General features: G+C 34.1%; 1 protein-coding gene across 48 annotated transcripts in view; it reads left to right on the top strand.

Annotated features, from left to right (window-relative positions):
* LOC141406562 (cyclin-dependent kinase 12) overlaps positions 1 to 27,091 on the top strand; it is an 87,155-nt gene that overhangs the window by 49,356 nt on the left and 10,708 nt on the right. For 9 of the 48 annotated variants that reach the window (XM_073992284.1, XM_073992286.1, XM_073992283.1 and 6 more), the window contains 4 exons: positions 7,842 to 7,878; positions 24,911 to 25,029; positions 25,095 to 25,294; positions 25,364 to 25,876. In XM_073992284.1, coding sequence (XP_073848385.1) covers positions 7,844 to 7,878; positions 24,911 to 25,029; positions 25,095 to 25,294; positions 25,364 to 25,876 — 867 coding nt within the window. In that variant the 5' untranslated portion in view covers positions 7,842 to 7,843. Of the gene's footprint in view, positions 1 to 7,841; positions 7,879 to 11,279; positions 11,434 to 11,600; positions 11,854 to 24,910; positions 25,030 to 25,094; positions 25,295 to 25,363; positions 25,877 to 27,091 lie in introns of those variants that run through there. The other 39 variants (XM_073992243.1, XM_073992266.1, XM_073992261.1 and 36 more) reach the window with 10 other exon arrangements.

Below are 27,091 nucleotides of genomic sequence, written 5' to 3'. Positions count from 1 at the left end.
TATATGGGGGCAATATCAAAACGTAGACCTATGTGTACAATTTTTGGTAGAGAATGTTTGGAACTCCAAATACCAAGTTAAACCTAATTTGGGCGGAAAATGTAGCTTAATGTTTAGTGACCACTGGAAACCCTAAGTACCAAATTGCAACTAATTTGAAAGGAAAAGATTACTTAAATACTCAAAATACCGAATATCAGGGTACCGTTATATGGGGGCTATAACAAAATATTAGCCGATTGTGTTCATATTTAGTCCAATATTACCACGGACACATACTACGGATATGCAAAATTTCAGAAGCATATCTCCATTCGTTTGCAAGTTATTAATTTCGCCCCCCTAGATCAGGAATTTCGACCACTGTGCGACGGTGTATTTTTTTCGGTGAAAAGTCCATACTTCCTGAGATAATTGCCTTAAAGCTATAAAAAACCTACGGCCACCAAATAAATACCCTTATCAAATCTATTGGTCACAATTTTCAAGATAAGGACCCCAAAAGTTCCAAAAACCGGATATATTTTTGGCAAGTCCATACAAGCATGCTGAAAAGGGGCAACAGGATTTTGGTTGTTTTGATCAGTCCATAGACGAAAGTCTCAACTTCTAGCCGAGGGTTCGCACCACACGCAAAGTGTGATTGCAGGGTTCAATTTTGACGAAACATCTCTATATATAAAACAAGTAAGAACGGCGTTAAGTTCGGCCAGGCCAATTAATTTACTTTCGTTTATGAAGAAGACTAAATACCAAATTTCAGCAAATTCGGTAAAACAATGTGGCTAAGCTTCATAATACCGAAATTCGGGAGGTACCGTTCCATTAGGACTATATCAACACGTCGATCTATATCTACAAATTTCTGGCGGAAAGTTTTTAGACTCAAATACCAATTTTCCGATATTTCGGTAAAACCTTCAAAATGCGGAAAATCAAGAGGTACGCTTCTATGAAAGAAAAAGGAACTCGCGGACCTATACTGATATTCTCTTCTGGAATATTTTATAACCAGATGGAAGAATAAATAACAAATTTCAGTCTTTCGGTAGGATATTGACGTCACAACCTTCAGAATTAAGAAAATCGGGAGGTACCGAACTATGAGGGCTATATCGAAACGTGGACCTATATCGACGAATTTCTGTCAGAAAGGCTTTTACCTCCAACAAGGACTACCAAATTTCAGCCATTTCGGTGGGTTGCTGTGGCCACAGCCTTCAAAATACCGGAAATGGGGAGGTACCGTTCTATGGGAGCTATATGAAGGCGTGCACCTATACCGACAAATTTCGTATGGAACGTTTAATAACACAAAATAAGACCAAAAAGGAAACTTCAGCCATTTCGGTGGAATATTAAGGCCACAACTGTCAAAATAACGGAAATAGGGAGGTACCGTTCTTGGGGCTATACTAAGGCGTCGACCAAATTTCAGCCATTTTGGTGGAATATTGAGGCCACAACCTTCAAAACACCGAAAATCGGGTGGTACGTTCTATGGGGGCTATATGAAGGCGTGGACCTATACCGACAAATTTCATATGGAACGTGTAGTACCTCAAATGAAGACCAAATACCAAATTTCAGCCATTTTGGTGGATTATTTTCGCCACAACCACCAAAATAGCGAAAATCCGGACGTACCATTCTATGGGGGCTATATGAAGGCGTGGACATATGCCTACAAATTTCTGGGAGAAAGTTTTGTACCCCCAACGAAGACTAAGTACCACATCTCAGCCAATTCGGTGCGATAACGAGGCTAAAACCTTCAAAATACAGAAAATCGGGTGGTACCGTTCTATGGGGGGTATATCAAAACATGGACCGATATAGCCCATTTGCAATACCAAACAACGTAGGAGTGATAGAAACTTCTATAACAAATTACAAAGATCTGCCTTAAAAATTGCGAGCTTTATCTTGATTTCAACAGACGAATGGACGGACAGACAGACATGGTTATATCGACTTAGAATTTTACCCTGATCAAGAATATACAGACCTTATAGGGTCTCCGATGAATATTTCGATGCGTTACATACGGAATGACAAATTTAATTATACCCTCCATATTATGGTGGAGGGTATAAAAACACAAGCGGTTGATCCGTTCGGGAGTTATTGGGCGCTCCAGCCAGACAGACGGACGGACATGACTAATGTTAATGTGTTTAATGTTTATGTTTTCCGTGAGGAAGTCCATGCTATCTGACAGGTTGGTCAAAAATCTCTGAAGTATACGGTGACCAACTGAAATGACTGCTGGGTGCGATATCTATCGAAAAGAAATGACTTCCAAAATAAGATCTACTTCAAAAATGAACTATGTCGATCCATTTCTTTAGGTACCACCTCCGCAACACTTTTAAGCTTTAATCCAAATATATTTTTGTCGGGAAGTTCATGCGTCCAAAAAGGGCCACAAAATCGGAAAACCTCCTAATACATAATTATTGGACGGGCAATGGATTTCAGTATTGTCAATAGATGAAAGTTTCAGGCTGAGGGTATAAAGTAAACAGTTATTCAGTGAGACATGTCCTTGTTAAAGTAATGGGTTAGTAAGTCGATTTGTAAGTAGTTACGACTACCAAAAATTACTTCAAAAACCCGTTATTTGGTAAGGATTTTTCGCTGGGCTGGTCGATGGTTTTTTTAGTGGTGGTATAGACTATAGAATTAAATAAGTTAGTATGTTGGCCTTGAAGTTTGTAGACAGAAAACTACATACATACATACATATCTGTATTATTAAATTACATGAAAAAGGTATTTGTCGTCCGACAGCAATATACATACCTTCATCCTATGATAGCATCAGCCCTTCAACCGCACATACGTGAACATTTCTATACTTTTGTAGGAGGTGTTTCCGGACTTGTGCAACTCCAAGTTGTCCAAGTAAATCGGATTTTATTTCATTTAATATATCGTTACCTGAAATGCCCAAAGACGTAATCCCCAACATAACCCTTTGTGGGGTGTAAAACCATTATTTCGATGAGGCACTTATTTCGCACCATCAAAGTGTATATACCCTCTTTAGCCATAAGCCCCTGAGTATATACAAATTGATAAATAAATAGCAGGAAGAACCCAGGGAGGAAGGCCATTAAACAAAATGTGTCAATATTTGTTTATTATACTTCTCTCTGTAAACAAAAGAAAATAGTTCATTTGTAGACAATAGTTGTGTGTGTGGGTGGTAATGAATGAAAGGGACGAGAGGAAATTGGGTTATAGTTTTAGTGATAACAGGTGTGATTGTTACTCTGTCATTGTAATGTGTATGTATGTGTAAGTCATATGCTTACATGTTTGTACCAATGTTCAGCTAAGGACTTCTTGGTTAAACTTGTTCATAATTTAAATGAATATATGCTCATGAGGGTAGTAAAGCTTCTCCATTGAGACTAATTGTGGATGATGTTTACCAAGTAGTCCCGCCAAAATTACAAGGTACAACAAGATTCAACTTTTTTTTAAATTACACGAAACCCCGTTCAGATTATGAAGAAGGACCGAAAAATAAATGAAAGTTTACGTCGGGTGGTAACCTAAATAGGGGGTCCAATATTTCGCTTTGTGAACTGTTTTGGTAAATATTCGCAGTTAGATTCCTCGTAATCCTTGCAATTTAGGTCTATAGTGTCTTTGGTAACTGGTACTGAGAATGCTCTGAGGAACATTTTTGTGGAATATATCAACCTTCCAACGTCTCTCTAAAGGGGTTTTTGGTCCCGTTTTTAATAAAGTTTTTAAATCTTCTTTAGGGGTGGGTAGCAGCAAGTTAATATATTCCAAAAAAATTCCCGCCATAAGATTTTACTATAACCCTCAGAATACACCAAAACTGAAAAATCTAAACTAAGAGTAGAAAATGTGAAATTTTTCGAATTGGTGGTAGATTTTCTAACAAAACATCATTTTAGAGAGAAAGTGCAAAAGACAAAAATATTCTACATTAAATTTTAATATTAGTCGCCGAAGACATGAAATCAGTATATAATATTTACTGGTAAAATATCGGAATCAATTTTAGCAAAAAAAAAAACCAAAATTTTTCGTTTACATTTTTTGCTTGCAATTATTTTGCACTTTTTTGAGTTGACGTAATGGATTTTAAGAAAATTACAGCAATAAAAGGGGTATATAAACCAGAATTTTTATGTTAGTTTCCTTTTCTGATAATTTCATATGTTTCAGATTTGGACCAAAATCTCCCATAAAACGTCATTTTTTGAGGTTAGCGTCAAAGAAAAAAGTGTTCCGCACTAAATTTTAATGTAAGCTTTTAAAGAAGAGAAATTTGTAACCCACAAAATCAAAACTTTACAGGAGACGCAAAAAACTTTATAAAATGAAAAACTGTTTTATGGAATTCTTATGAGGGCGAGTATTCGGGATATTATCAATCCTATACGAATGGGAGTAATAAATGAAACCAAAACAGCGGAAACGCTTGGTTTTGGGATCCGTCATTACAACAAAATCTGCAATATTATCCCATTTTCCGAAATGTTATTTCTTGGATAGGATCGTTGTTTTTGAACGTAGAAGCTTGAAATTTTGCCAGAGCATTTATTTTAACTTTATGTATCCCATCAAAAAACGAATTTCGATTTGCGTGTGGTTTCGTCTTCGGGCATTTTTGGTGACGATATGTAGGTACAAATTTTTTGGTAATTTTATCTATTGCTTTTCTAATATCAATGTGCCACACGAACAAATTAACCATATTCTGATACCGAAGCATGATAGAAGAACATAAATAGGAAGGACTCAAAGGAGCGGAAAAAGGTCTAAAAAATACAAAAAAAAACGTATTTTTTATTTCTTCTCGGGCTTTGGCCAATAGATACCGAACCGTTAACAATTTAAGAAAACTGACAATTACTAAAATGTACTTAAGCTCTCAATGAATAACTTTCCGGCCTTTCTACGAGCGAATCTTAAGATTCTTAAAGAACCGCTCTTAATTTTTTAGAATTTTTTTTGTGATTGTTTGTTTCTTTGTATTTTGAACGATTCGGTATCTATAGACAAAAACCTGAGAAAATTATAAAAATTTATTTTTTAAGTTTTCTTGATTTTTTAAAGGTTTGGTGTTTATTGACCAATTTATAAAATAACGATTTTGACTTTGAAGATGAATATGAATATGCCGGAACACGTATCATTTTATTTCTGTTCTTCTATCATGCTTCGGCATCAGAATATGGTTAATTTGTTCGTGTGGCACATTGATATTAGAAAAGCATTATATAAACTAACCAAAAATGTTGTACATATATACCATTTTCCTCATATTTGTTCATATATGTATATTACACCTAAAAATTTATTTGTTTTGAAGCTTGGTTGTAAAATTTAATTTTACATCTTTTTTTCGTTGACACTATTAAAGTGGATATTTGTCGGAGAACATACAATATTTTCAGAAAAAATACGAAATTCACCCTTAATAAACAGTGTTGTGTATATATCCAAATTGGAGCAAGTGTTTTCATTATTGGTGTTACGTTTAGAAATTTCTCTTCTTTAAAAACTTACATTAAAATTTAGCGCAGAACACTTTTTTCTTTGACGCTAACCTCAAAAAACAACGTTTTATGGGAGATTTTGGCCAAATCTGAAACATATAAAAGTATCAAAAAAGGAAACCAAAATAAAAAATCTCGTTTATATACCCCATTTATTGGTGTAATTTTCTTAAAATCCATTACATCTACATTTACAGTTTATTCTGCAATTTAGAGTGAAATTTGACGTAGAATATTTCATTTTTTGACACTATATGTCTAGGATAAAGTTTCATGTTACTTTCATGCGTCAACTGAAAAAAGTGCAAGTAAAAAATTCAAAAAAAAAAATGGTTTTTTTTACTAAAATTGATTCCGATATTTTATTAATAAATATTATATGTACTGATATCATGTCTTCGGCGACTAATATTAAAATTTAATGTAGAATATTTTGGTTGAGTCTTTGAACATTCACATTTTCTATCCTTAGGTCCATATTTACATTAGACAATTTTCCTTGCGGCAATTGTCAGTTTGTTGGTGAGAGAGGGTGTTGAGAGGCAAAGGGATACCATATGCCTCACCTCTCTCTCCATCAAACTGACAATTGCAGCAAGGAAAATTGCCTAATATAAATATGGACTAGTTTAGATTTTTCATCAGCATTTCTTTTGACATTTGCCTCTCGTATAACCTTTTCCAGCAGGATGTTGAACAGGTCACACGAAAGGCTGTCTCCTTGTCTGAAACCTCTTTATTTTAACTGAGGACCTAGTATTAGTTAAAGTCATCTTACAAAGCCGAATGAGCTTTGCGGGGATACCAAATTCAGACCTGGCTTGGAATACCTTTGGGCGTAGGCTGCCTTATAATCGACAAAAAGGTGGTAGGTGTCAATCTGCATCTCTTGGGTCTTCAGCAAAAATTCGTATCCGTTAGTCATTATGTAACACATTACAGAGTAATGTAAACAAAAATAACTACTTATATTACTCCTTACTGAGTTATGTGTACGGTGGCACAGAGCTTGTGTGTCCGGCTACAAATCAGTTCGCATAATCAAATAAAATAAAAATATGAAGTGTGTCGAAATTAAAACAAATTTCTAACCATGATACAATAAGAAGGTAGCATTATCAGCCCAGCTGATGGTAACATAATGTGTCAATTGCATTGAATTTATGTCAAATTTTGACATCTTATGTTACCAAAAACGGCAGTTGCTGCTACCTTCTTATTGTATCATGTTTCTAACTCGACAGTTCTAAAAATAGAAAAACATATGTATGTACATATGCAAGGCAAATTTATTAAGGTAAATGCATGAATTACAACAACTAACAACTTTACAAAAACAACATTGTTGTTATAGAAAATTGGATGTCAAAGAAAATATTGAATCGGTAACATTAAAACGAAAAATTATGAATGAAAAGTTGCAGTTTAATTTGACAGCACACTTGGTATCGGTAGAACTTAACGACTACTACATTTTGGTCGCTATCTGCCCAAAATTTTCGTTAATTACCGAAATTATAAATTTGGGGTTTGAGAACCCGAAAAGCAAAATTACAGTTACCTAACAATTCGTGGCTGCTACCGTAAATCCCTAATTTTGGCTGTTGCATTATAATGGGAACGAACTTTTCATTCCTCCCGCATAAGTTATCCCCATTTTAGAGGAATGATAATAATTCCATATTATATGTTATCTAAAGCAGCTTTATTTCAGTTTTGTTGCTTTCAAATTTTGAAACAAGTTTTTTTGGGTAAAATTGATATAGGTTGGGTCAACGTCACATGACCTCTAATTTATTTGCATTGATACAAAAAACTCTACCTAACTCTAACTTTTCAAAGTCAAAAATATTTTATTAACCTAATTCTACAGATAAAAAACAAACATGTATCTGATCATAACTAAATGTACACACAAGGTACTCAGTGGATTATTGTCAACTTGGTTATTAAGATGTATAGTTTTTGTTAAATCCACGGAATTTACTGTGTATAAATATTTATTTTTTTTTCATATATTTTATTCCAATATTAATTATTAGCTAAAAGGAAAGGTGGTATTTAATTACAAATAATTAGCATTAATAGTAATATATGTATGTACATAAATGATATCTTTTCAATTGGTGCCAGCAAAATTTCTCATTGATGACTGTTGTTTTATTATCTCAATGGATTATAATCATTTATTTTTTTTTTTGTTCACAATATTTAAAAACTGTTTATAATTTTTTTTCTATACAATTCGTTTTCTTGTCTTATTTTGTTTTCATTTTTCTTTTCTTTTTCTAGTTATGCTTTTTACGCGTAGACGGACATTTATTAAAAGGTGATTGTCATCATTTATATTGAATAAAAAAATCATTTTCCTCTTTCCAAGTTTAGTAGTGTAACCCTTTTTGAGTTCTATTTGCTTATAACAATCTCTTCATTTTTTATTCAATTTCCTTTTGTTTTTTGCATATTCATTGTCTATTTGTCAATGTGCGCACAGATAAAAATTAAAAAATACAAATCCTATCCATTATTCATGACAGCTGTAGACAGTAGAAGTTATCTCGTTATCGTTTTACATGATTATTGTTATTGTAAATTAAAATTTGATCACAATACCAACCAAGTGTAAGTTATGCTTTGTTTACAATTTGATTGGATAAATTAGTTGCAATTTATTTAAATACACAGCTCCTATACAAACAACAAACAATAACAACACAATGCAAGGAAATACAATTCGAGGGCAATTGCACAGAAAGTCCCAAAAATTTATGTGTAATTATGTATGTACCCTACACCAATACACATCATGCGTAAATTATTTTAAATTAACACAAAAGATCTTTCGAAATAAAAATAATTATCACGGAAAATATATAGTCGGCAGGGCCAACATGTTAATGACCTACAGTAGGGGTAAACTGAAAGAAATCGGTTTGTAATTAGATACACAGTGCTTCTCAAAACTTTTAGATTTTTTATATAATATTTATTTTTTGATTATGTGTTCAAAATGTTCTTGTTGTAACAGAATGTTCTATAGAAATTGATGCGGCTGTAGCATCCCGAGCGTAGTAGAAAACTGCTGAACTGAAAGAATGAACCGAACGAACTAAACTGAAGGATTCCTCATTTTGGGAGTCATTCCTTTCGATAGTTATATGCTCTGTTCCAGAACCTGCAAGAAGCTACTATTTTTTACTACGATAACATTTCTTCCTTTATGTTATCGAAAAAAAAGTGAAAATTAGTAGATTCTTGCAGTACTGGAACAGACCAATAGTGTCAACCACAATTGGCCAAATTAGGAATTTTTAGAGTTTATGGGTCATGGATCATTCGCCCACGAATAAATTATGTCGTTGTAATCGAAACCACAAGGATACTTTCGATGACAATTTCATAACGATTCTTAAACAGCTCTGCACTTTAGCGATAATTTTGAACTTTTGTGAGGGAAGTAGTCAGATGTAGACTTTTTTGGAACTTGATGATTGTATGGAAGAAATTTCACGATTCGGCAAAGTTTCGGTCAAATCACTGTTGTTGTTGCTGTAACAACGCAAACACATATGTTTTTCGTATATTGCGTTCAGTTATCTGGTTCTGGTTCCTCTTTATCCAGATACGAAGACTGGTGAGTGGGGTTAGCTGGACAGCTAAACAAATGCAGCGTGTCTTATGGTCCCAATCCACATGCAGGACATGTCAACCTGGACTAGTCGCGTCCATAAAGAATCAGAAGACAGGTGAGTGGGGTTAGCTGGGCAGCTAAACAAATGCTGCGTGTCGTGTGGTCCCAATCCACATGCAGGGCATGTGTTGGCTATCGTGTCATCAATTCGGGACCAATACGAATTGTAGCGGCTGCATCGTCCGAATCATACCTGTACTAAAACCACTCGTGTTTGCTTTGGCAGCTGGCGTTCTTCTCCTGCAAAGGATGGGGGATGGTCTCCGACTACGGCATTCACACTGTACCTTAGGGATACGTAATCGAAGTCAAAAATCGACTATTCGATCTTTCGATTTTTACCTTCAACGGAAAAGTCGACTTTTCGATCATTCGATTTTCAGTTTTAACAAAAACGTCGACTTTTCGATCTTTCGATTATGATCAAAGTCGACTAAAATCGATTTTTGATCGATTTTATAGTTTTTTTGATACATATCGCTGTCAACAGAGGGTGTTATTGCAATATTTGTCATATAAAAATGTTGGGTAAGAAAATCGAAAGTCGACTATAAAAGGTCGACTTTTCGATTTTTCGATAACCAAAGGTCGACTTCGATTTTTAGACTTATCAAACCAAAAAGTCGACTAATCGATTAATCGAAAGTCGACTTGCCTATCCCTACTGTACCTTTTGTACTACCTGCGCAACTGCATCAGTGTGAATGATATTCGAGCCTGCCTGATAGGCTCGTTGATCTAGAAGATCTCACTTATACCTTTGGACCTCTCTCTCCAGATCATGATCACGATGAAGATCTCTCCTGACATTCATGGGTGGGGAAAGAGTGTCCATTAGGGTTATGACTTTTTGACCTTTTTTCTCAAAAATTATTTCCTGTGACTAAAATAACGTTCACTCTATTTACATATTAAAAAAAAAGTCCCGCACAAACCATTTTTAATTGAGTATATGTATGTGATATTAAATGATATGATGATACATTTAGTGAGAAACAAAAGGTTATGCCATTTTGGTTATGTCGTGTGGATCCAAAGTTTATTTTCAGTTATATATCTGCTTATTGTGACTTTAAAAGTTTGTCAAAAAAGCTCATATAGAAAAACTTTCATATGACTTTGTGCGTGAGCTTTTTAATTGAATCACCTTATAAATATGATTTTATCTAATCTTAGGCAAATGCTCATGGAAATATGATACATGGATACAAGGTTGCAAAAAAAGTCATAACCCTAGTGTCCAAAAGGTCGTGGCGGAGATGCTCAGAGCGGTAACATTTCATTAAGGAGGTACTATTGCAGTCCTCAGGTCGGCATTTTGGCAGGTTAGAATATTCTTTCACTGTGTAGTGCTAACATTTGCATAGCACAGGCGGTCGCATCGCTTAACTGTGTGGCAACTTCAGCCGTCCAGATGATGAACAGTGAGGCAGTCGATTTATGTCTACTAAATATATAGATGCAAAGAAAAACTGCAAGTCAAAATCGGGCAGTATCTGTATTCATTTCCAAAGGATCTTCGAAGATACCCTAAACTGCACTTAGACAGACGGACGGACATGGCTAAATCAACTCCCAATTGTCTGAAATGGATTTCGTCCAAACATACTTGGGGTCTAAAACCATTATTTCGATGAGGCACATTTTGCCTGTATGAGAGTGTATATACCCTCGTTAGCATAAATGCTGCGGGTATAAACATTTTTCCCCCAATAGCCATCTGCTTTGACTTTTTTGTTCAACACAAAGGATGTACACATGTCTAGAATGGAAGCTATGTCATGCAAAAGAAAAGTCTACGTAAAACAAATTCTTGGTAGATCATTTTTGATTCACATCTCATTTCAACTTTGCATTAAATAATATAGATTTCATTTTTAGTATTTTTTTTAATAGTTTTTAAAATCACATTATGTATAATTTCGAAACAAATTATAACGATTCCGTTTTATATTTATCTCTTACATTTGTTTCTTTCTTTTGAAATGCTCTCCTTTTCATTTTTTTCTAATTGGCACCGGTTTTTACACCGTTTACAGAAGTACTACAATAAACTAATCCACAACCTGAGACGCAGTATTTACAAATATTAAATAAAAACGAATTAATACGACATTGTTTTTGTAAAAAAAAATGTTGCTAAATGTGTACATATATTCTTTGTATTATTAACCGAAAAACAACATCTTCATAGTAAAAAACATTTATTGCTATTCCTATTTGTCTGTCACTAAAAAGAAAACAAAATACATAGTTGTATAAAATGTATTTCATATTTGTTATAACACCTTAATTTAACATTTTTCTAAAATATAAAGTTAAATTCCTTTTTTCCTCTTTTGCTACAAAACCCGTAATAGAACTATTTAAAAATTGGAATTGATATCGTGTGATTTCTTGCTAACAGAAACCTATTATTACAAAGAGTAAAACAATAACATTCGCCAAAACTTAAAGCTGTGCTTTAAGAAGGAAGTAATAAAAACATTCAAATAATCGGAAAAAACATCAACAAAAATTATACGCCATGTACGAAAGTTATAAATTTCTAAATTCACTATTTCGCGCCACAATCATTCCTGGACTATTTATTATAGTTTGGCTAACTGGGTTGTAAGTATTGCTATCTCCTCTCCCTGTATCTCACATAACATCCAAAAACATCACAGCTAGACAACTTTTATACATTTGTTTACTAATACATATTTCCAAAGTATTACGGTAACACAATTTTCATTTCTTTTCACATAATTCCATTTTTTATGTATTTCATTTTGTAATAATTTTAATTGTATGTATAAGAAACTTATGTATTTATTATTGTAATAATTTACATACATTTATACACATACTATATATAAATTGTGTGTTTATGTCCATGTTTCATTGGGTTTCTATGTCATAGATTATAATACATAGATTATCAGGTATGTGATGGAAAACGATTCGACTCGTTTTGCCATAAATCGAAATCGTATATCTCCAATTTTGGTGAAATTGAAAATGGATTTTAAAAATATTATTCAAATAAGGGGCGTTTGCGAAGCAAAACTGTATATATCATCAACGGCACTCCGATTATATACCATTTCGATTCTGCAAATCGAGTCGATTCGGTTTTCATCACATAACTACATATTCTTATTTTATGTGAAGTATATTACGGTGTGGAAGCGAATTTCATGATAATTACAGATATTCGAATATGAAAGCGGAAGAATAACGACTACTTCCTAACTGATCGTTTATTGTCCATAAATTAACCTATACAAACTAATGTGGCTTAAAGGAAAAATATTCCAAAATGAAAAGATAAATAAGTATATAATTAAAAAAATTAAGTAACAGTATTTTATTTATAAATGCACTTAAAAGAAGAAAATAATTTTTCATGATGGAATCTCTCAAATAAAACGCTTGCATTTAAATTAAAAATTTGTACAATATTGAACGGCAAGCGTTTTATTTGAGAGATTTCATCATGAAAAATTATTTTCTTCTTTTAAGTGCATTTATAAATAAAACACTGTTACTTAATTTTTTTAATTATATACTTATTTTCTAGTTTTTAGTGCATTTAAAAATAGAACACTGAAACTTATTAATTTTATAATTAAAAACAAACTCCTCGGAACTTTAGAACAACATTCACTTTAACTCCGAACAACTTCCACCGAATCTCCGAAAAACTACCGCCGAACAACCTCCTCCGAACTTTCCCCTCTCAACATGCTCTTTCCATTTTCAACGGAACCCTATAACCAATTTAGGCCGAAAATGTAGATACAAACTTTAAAATGCCTGAAATTGTGTGGTACCATTTATAGGGGCTATATCAAAACCTGGACCTATGTCCACAATTTTTGGTGGAGAAGTTGGGAACTCGAAATCAAAGTTACAGCCATTTCGGCCCAAAAATTAAGACAAAAAACACTTGAAATCGGGTGGAGCCGTAATATGGGGGCTACACCAACACCTGGACCTATGTCACAATTTTTGCTGGAGAAATTTCTGTACCACTGGGATCTTCAAATGCCAAGTTACACGCAATTCGGTATAAAAATTAAGATAAAATCCTGAAAACACTTGAAATCGGGTGGTACCGCTATATGGGGGCTATACCAAAACCTGGACCTAAGTCCATAATTTTTCATGGGTACGTTTCTGTACCATTGGAAACCCTAGTTGTCAAAAAACAGCCAATACGGGCTTAAAATGTCGATAAAATACCTTAAATCGAGTGGTACCGCTGGATGGGAGCTACAGGAAAAAATGTACCGATATTGGTTTTGGTTTCATATTCTTGTATTGTCATCCAAATCTGAAAAGTGTGCAAAGTTTTAGTTCGATTGGTCAACTACAACTGTGTTAAAAATGAGTTACCAGATTTGAAAAGCAAATTAGATAAAAAACTGTAAAACAGTGTAAAAATGAACCAATATTGTTTTTGATTTCATATTCATGTATTGTCATCCATATCTGAAAAGAGTGCAAAGTTTTAGTTCGCTTGGTCAATTACAACTGTGTTAAAAATGAGTTATCAGATTTGAAAAGCATGTAAAATTGAACACTGTACAACACTGTTAAAATGGACCAATATTGGTTTTGATTTCATATGCATGTATTGTCATCCAAATCTGAAAAGTTTGCAAAGTTTTAGTTCGATTGGTCAACTGCAACTGTGTGAAAAATGAGTTACCAGATTTGAAAAGCAAAATACCGGAAATCGGGTGGTACCGTTATATGGGGGCTATAGGAAAAATGGACCCATATTGATTTTGGTTTCATATTCACGTATTGTCATCTAAATCTGAAAAGTGTTCAAAGTTTTACATCGATTGGTCAACTGCAACCGTTTTAAAAATCAGTTACCAGATTTGAAAAGGGGGTTAAGTTAGACACCGTAAAACACTGTAAGAATGGACCAATATTAGTTTTGATTTCATATTCATGTATTGTCATCCAAATCTGAAATGTGTGCAAAGTTTTAGTTCGATTGGTCAACTGCAACTGTGTGAAAAATTAGTTACCAGATTTGAAAAGCAAATTAGATAAAACACTGTAAAACAGTGTAAAAATGGACGAATATTGGTTTTGATTTCATATTCATGTATTGTCATCCAAATCTGAAAAGTGTGCAAAGTTTTAGTTCGATTGGTCAACTGCAACCGTGTTAAAAATGAGTTACCAGATTTGAACTAAACACACACCAAAGCAAGTTAAATAAAACACTGTAATAAAAACTATTTCCCATGAACATCCCTTTAAGGACAAAGTTCATATAAATGAGTGCAGCAGGATTCTAATTGATATGGACCACCTTCTTGTCGCCAAGTCCGAGCGGCGCACAATGGTTCAGGAATCGATTTTCCTGGCCAAAAATCCAAATTTTGTTTTGTCAAAGATATTTAATTTATATATGGGATTCGATAGTAAACATATTAAAACTAAGGAAACCAAAAAAATAGGTCAAAATATTGGAAGGTGTGGGCGTGGTGTGCCCCTAAAGACGAACATTTTCCCCAGTTTTGGGAAATACGTAAGTTTTGCAAATTTCTCGAGAAAGACGTAGCTATTTCTCGGAAACTTAAACAGATATTGTTTCCATCGTTTTTTCTTTAAGGTAGGAAGGATTGTGGCCTTTAAAAATCGTATAAGTAAATTACAGTAGCGTTTACACAATATGAGCTATTTTATTTTTCCTCAGGTACCAAATTTTAGTGAAAATCCAAATTTAATGGACTAGAACTTTTGCGGAACAACATGGAACAAGTTGTTCTGTTTTCACAGAAAGATGCCCGAGAGTCTCCCCATTCTGCTCATATATACTTTTGTACCCGTTCGTTTAACACTTTTTTCAATTTATTGAAATTACATGGGTAAAAATGTGTGTTTTTCTATACAGTTTCCATATGAATTACACCTTTTTGACACAAATTAAATATTTTTTGAGTATATGAGTTTTTATACGAGTTATATAAGTTTTATGAAAACTCAAGGAGCATTTTTTTTAACTTTTGAAAAAATTTAATTTTTTTGTAAAATTTTTTTGAAAAATTTTTGAAAAATTTTTTTTCTACATTTTTTTCTAATTTTTTTTAGTTTTTTTTTGGGGGTTTTTATTGATTATTTATTGGTGTTTGACCATCTTTAATACATAGGAAGATATAAAAACCCCAAAAACACTTATATTTTGATGAAAAATAGTTAAAAAACTCAAAAGTTTAACTTTGACCTTGAATTTCTCTGCAACCGCCAGACCTAATTTGACCGCTTGTAATTCGTCTGAAAGGTGATTGTTTTATCTGTCTTACACAAAAAAATTATGAAAATATCTGTATCCGTTCAATAGTTACAGAATTTTGACCAGGAAAAACGATTCTGAACCACTGTGCGGCGTGTCTACAGACACCACTTATAGGGAAGTTTTACAACTATTGTTAATAATTGACTTTTTATACCTTTTTGCTTAAGGGGAGGGTTTTGTTAATATAAGTTGGTTTTAGGCCAAAAGTTTCGCTGACTTCATAATAGCTATATTGCGCTACAGTCTGACTATGCTGTATGTTCATAATACATTTTATATGTTGTTGACAACTTCTCGTCTTCATAATTGCATGGCACTATTTGCCCATGCGCTGTATATGTCAAATTTGCAAAGTGTTTTCATTTGTGTTGCGCTATGATTACAATTTTTTTTCTTATTATGGCCTATTCTGTCAAAGGCAGGGTTGACATTTTTTATTGTTGTTGGCATTATGCAATAATAAAGGTAGATGCATCGGTGAATTGTTCCAAAAAAACTTAGGTTAGGTGGACATACACTTCAGCTAGGTTTTACTCTATTTGGTGCTTTTAGCATATATGTAAACATTGAAGTTCTAAATTCCATATGTTTTTGCAAAACAGGCTAACTATGCATATACATCTACCTTTATTATTGAACCATGCCATTTGACGTTTTAAGCCATGTTGCAGGGTTGTATTTTTATAATGATAATACATATCGCTTATTTACTCAAAGAGTGACATAACTCAAAAAATGTGTTTTCTGAGTTAGCAATTTCTATTTGTTCTACAACTTCTATTTTATCTGGTGTCAAATTTTCATGTTGATATCTCTAAAACTCAATGAGTTACAGCTCATTTACTACGAGTTTGGCATAATTCAACAAAATTTTTATTTGAGTTTGCGAAGCACTAAAACACTTCCAATCATGCTTAATATTGCACAGAAATTTAGCAGTGATATCTGGCTAGATGTTTACAAAATATGGCTCAATTAGATATTTTAGTTTTTAAGTAATAATCTACTTAAATTCGGAAGTCAAATTTCAATCGCCAATTTAAAACGCGTTTTTCTCGAAAGAAGTTTTTTTTTTTTAAATGTGTCACTCTTTGAGTAAATGAGCAATATCTAGTACCGAGTTTTAAACTGATGTTGGCGAAACAGTTCAATTAAAATCTAAAATCCTATTAAAACTTGATAGATTCATGTGCCTGAGTGTTCATAAATATTAATTTTAAAATTATATTTAATTTTATGAATGCAATTATGCACGTTCATAAATGTACTAAATGACTTGTTACTTTTCGATAAGTCAGTATTTTTTCTTTGCCTGGACACCGCTTGGTCTTGCATAATGACAACGCAGTATTGCATTTATTAAACACTAAACAACTTCAAACCATGCTTGATCTTGCACAGAAATTTAGCTTTAATATCTGGTTAGCTGTTTGCAAAAAATGGTCCATGTAGTTTTTTAAGTCGGGAAGTGAAATTTTTCTCGAAACTGGATTTTTTGAGAAGTGTCATTCTTTGAGTAAATGAGCGACATATTATTGATCAGCATAAAATTCTATGTGGATATAACCATATGTCCGTCCGTCTGTTGAAATCAAGATATAGCTCGCAATATTTAACATCGATGGTTGTTTTTATGTTTATAAAGCTCCCATAGAACGGTACCTCCCAATTCTCGGTATTTTGAACTTTTTAGTCTCAATATCACACCGAAATGGCTGAAATTTGTTATTTAGTCTCCTCTCCTAAAAATGTTACAAAACATACTCCCAGAAATTTGTCAGCACAGGTCCACGTTTTAATATAACCCCCCATAGAATGGTACCTTCCGAAATTGCCCCATTTTAGCCTCATTGGCACACCGAAATGCCTGAGAAATGTATCAGTACTGGTGCACGTTTGATATAGCTCCCATAGAATGGTACCTCCCGATTTTCGCTACTTTAAAGGTCTTAGCCGATTATCACACCGAAATTGATGATAATTGGTATTTAGTTAGTACTTATCCAGGTTTTGATATAGCCCCCATAGAACGGTACTTCTTAATTTTCGGTATTTTCAAGATTTTAGCCACATTATATAACCGAATTAATTGAAATTTGGTATTTAGTCATTCTTATCGAGAATTGTGGGTACAGATGCAAGTTTTAATATAGTCCCATGTTTTTTCGATTTTTTTTTTGAAGATTTTTGCTGTTAGACAATTTCTCTATGTTCACACGTTGGTATTACCCCAATATCACCCTACTTCGCACCCAAAATAACCCTAATTTGCAAATATTATAGACATACGTAGATCCACATAGCAGGTTCCCAGATCGGAAGGAACGAACCCTAACCACTATAAATTCGTACACAGAGCATTTTTCAATAATGTAATACTAGAATACAGTGAGCGTCAAAATAAGTTTTAGGGATATTATACATATGAGATATTGTTCTTATATGTAACTTTTTTAAGTATTTAGTGGTGAATTAAAATCCAGAATATATATTGGGCACCTCCTAAGTTCCATTAGGGAATAAATTAATATTACCAAAATAACCCAAAATTTGGCGCGTCTAAATAAAGTTTACACTTTTGCCAAACGAAAGAATTTTTTTATTTCTTTAACAAAATAAAGACATATTTTGGCTTCTGAAGTTATTGTCATCCTATTGGAGCCCACAAACATTAATTCGACGAGTGTTTTGGGGAAATCCGGTCATATTTTCCCCATTGGAGCTGGGATACCGCTTACTTGTAATGTTGCCATGAAATAGGCCCCTATTTAATTTTCTGTCGAATTTTTCTGTAATAACTCAATGGATTTGAAGTCTGGAGAGTTTAATGAGTTATCCTGGATGCATAGTTTTCAAATATAGCAATATGTTATTCATAAATATGTCATCATTCTCACCGTTAAAATCTTCGACAATTTGTGAAAATGGTCGGAATTATTGAAAAACATTTTTTCCTACACAATATTTGCTAAAAAACGACCAAAAGTTTCGAGAAATGATTACTTGGTAAATATACTCAAGCCTTATGAAGTCTCTTATACGTTTAAGGTGTGCATGGCAGTAACGGGTTGCGGATAAATGGCTTTTACTCGTATGGGTTCAGGGATATAAGAACAATATCTTCCACTCATATTAACACGATATTAAAGGTGCTATATTTGACTACTATGTATCTAGGATCAATCATTATAGTCTCTAGACTTAAAATCCATTGAGTACTTACAGAAAAAATTATACAGAAAGTTAAATAGATGTCTTTTTTATAACAAAATTACACGGATTCAATAGGGGAATATCACCGGATTACACCAAAAAACTCGGTGATTTAATGTTTGTAAATTCCAATATGATGAAAAGAAGTTCAAAAGCAAAATGTGCTTTGATTTTGTTAAAGAAATACAAAATTTCTTCCGCTTGTCAAAAGTGTAAACTTTATTTTAACGTGCCAAATTTTGGTTTATTTTCGTAATCATCATTTAATCCCTAGTAGATCTTTAGAGAGGCCTGATATTTTCTGGATATTAATTCAAATACATGTTAAAAAAAATTCCTTTAAAAAAAAAAAAAACAAACAAAACCGAAAGTTCATTGTTTTAAACAAATATTTGCTGTGTTCCAGAACCTGCAAGAAGCTACTATTTTTTACTACGATAACATTTTTTCCTTTATGTTATCGGAAAAAATAGTAAAAATTAGTAGATTCTTGCAGTACTGGAACAGACCAATTGTGAACACCATTAATTCGAACAGTCGCCAAGTTTCACAGTTAGCTTTTGACAATCTTCTGGGGTTATCGAGTTGCAAATTTCCTCGACTTTAACCCGTCAACAGTCCGTTGGGGTTCATTTCAAAGCTTTCTTTTCATAATAGCCCACAAACTTGGATTAAGGTCTGGACTAGAGGATAGCGAATCCAGGACCTCGTTTCCATTTTCTTCAAGCGACTTTTTCGTTTTTTTAGTAGTATGGGGAGAAGCACCATCCTGTTGGAATATGTATACCCCACAGTCTGCTAATTTCGATGCGGATGGTATCAGTTTTTAGTGTAAATCTCAGTGCTTTAACGTATTACCATATTTTTACATCACCAACACATACATACACATAGGGTGCCACCGTGGTGCAATGGTATGCACACCCGCCATGCACACAGAAGGTCGTGGGTTCGATTCCCCGGTCAGGCAACATAAAAACACTTTTCAACGGTGGCAAAATACCCCTCAGTAATGTTGGCGACATTTTCTGAGTATTTCAGCCATGTAAAACCGTTCGAACTCGGCGATGAACTGTAGGTCCCATATCATTGAGCTAATATGAATCGGGGTGCACTCATTGATATGAGAGAAGTCTACCTTGTCCCTTATGGGACATACATACATCAAACGTGAATTCGTCGCTAAAGAAAATGTTGTCACATTGCCGTTGTATCCAAAATCGTCTATCTTTAGCCCATAATAGGAGTTTTTTTCATTTGAAGCGCTGAACAGTGTTCGAAACCACTGATCTAGCGGCGCGAAATTAATAAATTGCAAACGGATTGAGATATGTTTCTCAAATTTTGCACAAACTCAGCCTGTGTATGGGTAATGATGGGCAGAATGTGAACAATATCGTCTAATGTTTTGGTATAGCCCCCATATAACGGTACCTCCCGATTTTCGGTATTTTGAGGATTTAAGTCACATTTTCCTAGCAAAGCTGTAATTTGGTACTTAGGGTTCCTAGTGGTCACAAAACAACTCCACCAAAAGTTGTGGACATAGGTCCACGTTTTCATATAGTCCCCATGTAACCGTTCTTCCCGATTTAAGTTATTTTGAATATCATGACCACATTTTCCAACAGACTTGGCTGTAATTTTGCATTCCGTGTTCTCACTGCGTGTAAAATCTTTTTACAAAAAATTTCAATATGGATCTATGTTTCTTTTATGGAACCCCCGATTCGTTACATTTTTACATGTTACGAGGGCGGTTCGGAAACTTCTTAGCCTATCAATGAAAGAGAATAGTTAGTTTTTCAAAAATATTTTTATTTTTCAATATAATCTCCTGAAACTTCAATACACTTAGTCCAACGCTTTTCTAGCAATTCTATCCCTTGATTAAAATAGTTTTCCTCAAGGTCTTCAAAATAGTGGTTTACAACTGTAATTGCATCTTCATTTGAGGTAAAACGCTTGCCAGCAAGGAATTTTTTTAGATTTGGGAACAAGTAAAAGTCACTGGGAGCTAAATCAGGAGAATAAGGTGGGTGGTCAAGCAACTCGTACTTTAATTCGTTGATTTTAGCCATTGTTAAAACACTGATGAAAAATTATTTTTTTGTGTTGTAAGCCAGGACGTTTTTCTCGAATTTGTACATTTAATTGATCCAAAAGGTTGCAATAGTACTCTGAATTTATTGTTTTACCCTTTTGCAAATAGTCAATCAATAAAATACCTTTGAAGCCCCAGAAGACCGTTGCCATAACCTTACCAGCCGATTGAATTGTTTTTGCCTTCTTTGGGGCACTTCCTCCAGCTTCAGTCCATTGTTTGGATTGTTCTTTTGTCTCTGGAGTATAGTGTTGGATCCATGTCTCATCAACAGTTATGAATCGACGCTTAAAATCCATTTTATTTCGCTTAAAACGATCCAAACAAGCTTGAGAAATGTTCATTCTTATGCGTTTTTGATCGACTGTTAACAAGTGCGGCACCCATCTTGCAGAACACTTTTTCATCCGTAGTTCTTCATGCAAAATTAAATGGACTCGATCACTTGAGATGCCCATGATATTAGCAATTTCACGCACTTTTATTTGTCGATCATTTAATACCATATCATGCACTTTGGCTACAATTTCTGTTGTTTTTGCTGTTTTTGGACGTCCACTACGTGGTTCATGTTCAATGCTTGTACGACCACGTTTAAATTCAGCAACCAAATTTTTTACTGTTGCATATGAAGGAGCACTTTCACCTAACACATTCACCATATCATTATGAATTTCTTGTCCCGATAAACCTTTTTTATGTAAATATTTAATGACAGCACGCATTTCTAATTTTTCCATTGTAAAAAAATTGCGGATGCGTCTTTTTTGAACACCTGTTTCTATATGAAGGAGTTGCCAGATTGAAACAAAATTTAACATGTGTTCATAACAAAGATGGAAGTTTCCAAAACACTTAACTTTTTTCTGTTTATACCGCGCTTTTTGTGCTAGGCTAAAAAGTTTCCGAACTGCCCTCGTATACCATATTCAGCTATAATATGGTATTTCAGTGTATCCGGGGGTAGAACTCCTTCTTGCAAAAAATTTTCAAGATAGGTCCGTATTTTGATATACTCGTAGATCCCATACAAATGCACAGCTAAATTTGTACTAATTTCAAGCTAAATCCCATCTTTTAAAAGTGTAGTTATCGGAAGATTTGCAAATATTTGCAGCCATAATGTGCTTATTCGGTATCCAGAGAGTGCAATTTAATTCACTAACAAGTGATCTATAGTCGGGACGGGGCCGACTATGTGATACCCTACACCACTACCCCTGTGTATAAGCTTTTCACTCGTAAAGATTTGTTTTAGGGAGATACTAGAGTCTTCACCTATCTGGCTCTTATACCAAATGACTTAAGGCGAACTGAACCAAAATAATATTTAATTTTATATTTGACTACAGACGACATCTACTTGGGAACATTTTAAAGCTCAGAATGTATTCATTGCTTAAACACATCCAATCAAAGCTGATATACTCGTCAGCACAATTCAAATAAAAAGTGGGAAAGTGGGATGTGCGCCAACCTATTTTGTATCATCCATTGAGGGACTTTCCTTTCGCATAAGAAAAAAATTTTAAAATTTTTTGTCCACATACGATTTTTTCTAATTCCGACTCTTGAATATTATCCGACCATCACCAAAATAAACAGGGGTATTCTTCTAAGGGACGATCCGATCAAAATTGCGACCTTCAGCGTGATTAAAAATTGGAAAATGGGATGTATTACCGACTATTGCGATATACCCGTTATTTGGCCACCTTGCCCAACCTACTTTGCATCTTTGTAAAGATGGGATTTTCTACTTTCATAGTCAGCTTTGCTTTCGAAAACTGTGATACTCGTCATTATAATTAACATCGTAAAAATGAAAAGTTGGGTTTCATTAGCGACTATTGCGATATATTCGTTGTTTGACCACCTACGACATCATACTTTACATAGTTATGAAGGTGATATTTTCTACTTTCATTGTCAGATTTTGTATTTGGTATTCCCCTTAAAGACGCTGAGATATTTGATTTGGAATAAAACATTGACTTGTTCTCCAAATAAGTTTTTTATCCATTCCGACCCTTGAATATTATCCGGCCATCAGCAAAATCAGTGGTCATCTTCCCCTCCGTGGTGGGATGTTCTACTTTCATAGTCAGGCTTTGCTTTGTTCGCCGTTGTTTTGGCTTATTTTTGATATGACATGTCTTCAGTCAAATCTAATGAGGATCTTTTTCGTAGAACATTTCGACCTTCTAACTCGCTTCATTTGCCAATCGTTCGAAAATGATATCGTTTTCGAAATTTGTGGCACACATTCGAAAAATATCAGCAACTGAGTTGTTGGGAAGGTAAGTCAGATTTTACTAAAAAAAAAAAAAAAACAAAAAAAACTCGTAGTGTTTTTAAGTCAAAAGTAGCATACTTTGGTTAAAATTATTCTTCTCTTTATTTTAAACCTAATCCTGCTCATTTTGTTTATGGCGGTTTTATCTTTTCCAGTAGATTATGAAGTAGGTCACACGATAGACTGCCGCCTTGCCAGAGTCCTCGTTTTGATATAAAAGACTCGTATAGGGTACTACATTAAAGTCTGAACTTGCATCAATTTGTAATTGTCAGTGACAATCAGTTATCCTGTTTAACCACATCAATCTCGCAGAAATATCAATCTCTCGAGGTGTCGATCTGATTTGCTTGGGCCCTGTCTATATAACGGGGTTTCCAACAGCGAAGAGAGCTTTGGGGTGACACTTTTCAGCTTTAATAAGGTGAATGATTTGATAGGTTCACCCAAGACCGTTGAAAATATTTTCCAGATCTTACATCAACGCCTTTGATGCGTTTTGAAGCATTTTCCATGACAAACGCTTTTTAGCGCAGTCTTTGGAAGTTATGAGTTTGGATTATAACGCTAACACGTCATGATAACATTTTTCCTAATCCCAGAAGGCCTTAGCTGGTTTTTTTATTTTTGAAATTTTTTTGGGGTGATCATTCGTTGGAGTTGAGCTTACTTCCAAAATTACTTTTTTTCTAGGTTTTTTATAGTTGTGAGGGTGGGTTACCAAATTGACGCTCAATCTCATGACTCTAAATATTCTCATATTTTGATATTGGACATTTTGGAGCGCCAAAGTGTCGACTAGTCAATACTGATACCATAAGCACTTGAACATCTACTTTCCTTCAGACCCGCCAAGATGTCCGCAACACCTTATTTGATTCCTAGCTACCCAGAAATATCAACTGGGAATTCAACTATGCGTAACCCTTGGGTGCATTCGAGAGTACTCAGTTATGCTTCCACAAAGAATAGTGGCAAAATATTATTTTAGATTACATAGGACAAGAACGTCCTCATTTTTATAGCCAACATTTATTACCAGCCCATTGTAGTTCTTATTAAAAAATTTCCAGCTAGAATACTCATTAGAATGTCTTGGCCAAATCCGGCAAAATGCTTTTCCTACATATAAGAAATTCTTTGTTAATTTTTCACATTTTACTGATTAAGGTTTTAAATTATTTGTGGAACCATTTTATAGAAATTTATATGCATATTAATTAGTAGATTTATGCTCTGTCCACAACCGACAAAAATCTAAGACTTGCCATTTTTTCCTTTATAAATTATAAAAAAAATAAAAAAAAATATATAAATTGTAAAAAGTTTTACAAGACTTTTTGTACGGGGACTCACGTTTAGTTAACCAGATTTTACGTATAATTAAATATGCACTGACATCTATGTTGACCTTTTATAGCTGACTCTAGTAGAATATTTATTTTTCATGCATGTAAAATCTGTTTTCAACATCTTATTGCGCTGAGAGTTGACCTATACTACACCCTTTTTTGTTTGCTTGTAATAACGCATCACATCATTGTCACTGTCATGCTGTTGCCCTCATATGTTGTCGTCTGTCTAGTGAAATGTAATAAAGTAAATTAGCTTTTTGTTATGATTTAATAGCACTAAACAATTTAATTGAATCAATTTTGATGGCGATTTGTCTCACTTTCTGTCTTTTACTTCTCTCTCCCCAAACAACCCATCCATTCTCTTCTCATTTGTTTTTTATTTCATTTTACAGAATATCTTTAGTGACCGTACAAATATGCCTATTGGCATTCTCATTAGTATTCATAGTATTTCCACTGGTATTCCGATATTCAGTAACGCTACAAAGAGGCATCTTGTTTTTAACATTCAGTAAGTATTGCATTTGTAATCGTATTCTGCTAGTTATTAAAAAAACTCTTTCATTCATTATATAGTTACATATCCCAGAGATCTCGATTTAAGTAATCCTGCTAGTGTTGGCTTATATGCCACACGCAGCTTTTACCTTGATGTACCCGATCCAGATGTTGAAGAAGATGGCACGGGTAAGAAACGTCATGTGCGGATAGGCTTGTGGCATGTATTGCCAAAACATGTGGCAAAGCGTTTCGCCAAGGAGTTGCAGTTAAGTGATGTAAGTAAGAAACAAATTTTTTATGTTGTCCATTGGAAAGTAATTGTTTTTTTTTTTTTTTTTGTATAGGAAGCCCAAGAGGATCTACAAAACATCACCGAGGTGACCGATGATAATTTGAATAAATTAGAAACGGCTATGAAAACAACATTTCCCATTGTAAATTCTGAAAATGAACAACTTTTCTATGAACGTTTGCTAAAGGTGCCGGGAAATACAATTGTCCTTTATCTACATGGCAATACAGCTTCGAGAGGATCAGGACATCGTTTGGATGTTTATAAGCTATTGCGCAAATTAGGCTATCATGTTATCTCCTTTGATTATCGAGGCTATGGTGATTCGGATCCTATTTCACCCACGGAAGAGGGTGTTGTACGCGATGCAATGGCTGTCTATAATTACATCCGCAATTTAACATCAAGTCCCATTTTCATATGGGGTCATTCATTGGGAACTGGTGTGGCTACAAATATGTTGTCCCAGTTAAATTTTCTGAATGATAAGGGAGTGCGAGGTGTCATTTTGGAAGCTCCATTTACAAATATTAAAGATGAAATTCGTATGCATCCATTTGCTAGGGTAAGTATTTTTCGAATTATTTCGGGCAGGACAAAAACGACGAAACAGCCTGTTTCTGTATGTCGAAAGAAGAATGTGTGCGAATGAAACACCCCAAAGTTTAGTTTTCGAAATAATTTTACCTTTGCTTCAAAACAAAAAAAAAAAAACAAATTTAAAAACCACACAAGAGTTTGGACAAAAACTGGCTGTTAATTAAAAAAATTGTGAAATTTAGTGGGGAAGGTATCCGGAGTATTAGAACGATGTAGTCAATCCTCGAATTTGATCTAAGTTTGTAAGAAATATTACGATGTTCACAGTTTGGACCAAATCAATTACACCTTTCAAGAGTTATATTACACTGTGTTACAGTGAAAATTTGCACGGGTTCTGATGCATAAATTCGGTATTGTGGGAGTCCATGGAAGACGAAAATTCCTTTGGTTTCTTTGGGTCACTTCGCTATGAAGAAGAAGAAGTTATGTCAGTTTTAATTTGAAAATCCAAGAAACTCCGTTTTTCACTACATTTACCGTTATAAAATCAAAAAGCGAAGTGACCCAAAGAAACCAAAGGTATTTTCGCCTTCCATGGACTCCCACAAAACTGAATATATGCATCAGAACCCCTGCAAAAAAATGTTATCAACTTTTGTAGCACAGTGTTATTAATCAGGCAGACAGACGGACGGTTAGGCGCGCAATGCTAGATCGATTCCGAATTGTCAGATTTCTGTAGTGTGATTCTCTAACTCATTTTTTGAGTTAACGACAAATGTCGGTAAAATTAAAATGCAAAATTATGAATAAAAAGTTCAAATAAAAGTTGACAACACTTTGGCTATCGGTAGAACTTTACAACAACTTTCTTTCGGTCGCTAACTTACCGGAAAATATCCAATGAGTTACCAATTTTTGTCGGTAACTCAAAAAATGACCTAACAAAGTGTATATAGTCTCTAAAGCAATATTGCTGAGGATTGATTATTAGTTGTTGTTGTTGTAACCCAATTTAAATGTTTGCCAACTTGATTATGTTGTCTAGGAGAGAAGTTCAAGGAAGTAGGGCTGGGCTGACTTCCGTGTCGTCAGTTCCTTTACAAATTACTGAAAATCTGCGAAGTATTATGTTTATTAATGCCGTTGTACTTAACAACTGCGAAGCTACGTGTTTCAAGACGTTTTTAACGCAGCACAGTGGTAGATTTGAAATATTTAGGCGGCCAAAAATATT

The sequence above is a fragment of the Musca autumnalis genome, unplaced genomic scaffold, assembly GCF_047663935.1.
Source record: "Musca autumnalis isolate F117 unplaced genomic scaffold, ASM4766393v1 scaffold_5, whole genome shotgun sequence".
NCBI lineage: Eukaryota > Metazoa > Arthropoda > Insecta > Diptera > Muscidae > Musca > Musca autumnalis.
Note: the sequence above shows the minus strand (reverse complement) of the source record. Positions and strands in the feature narration are given on the sequence as shown.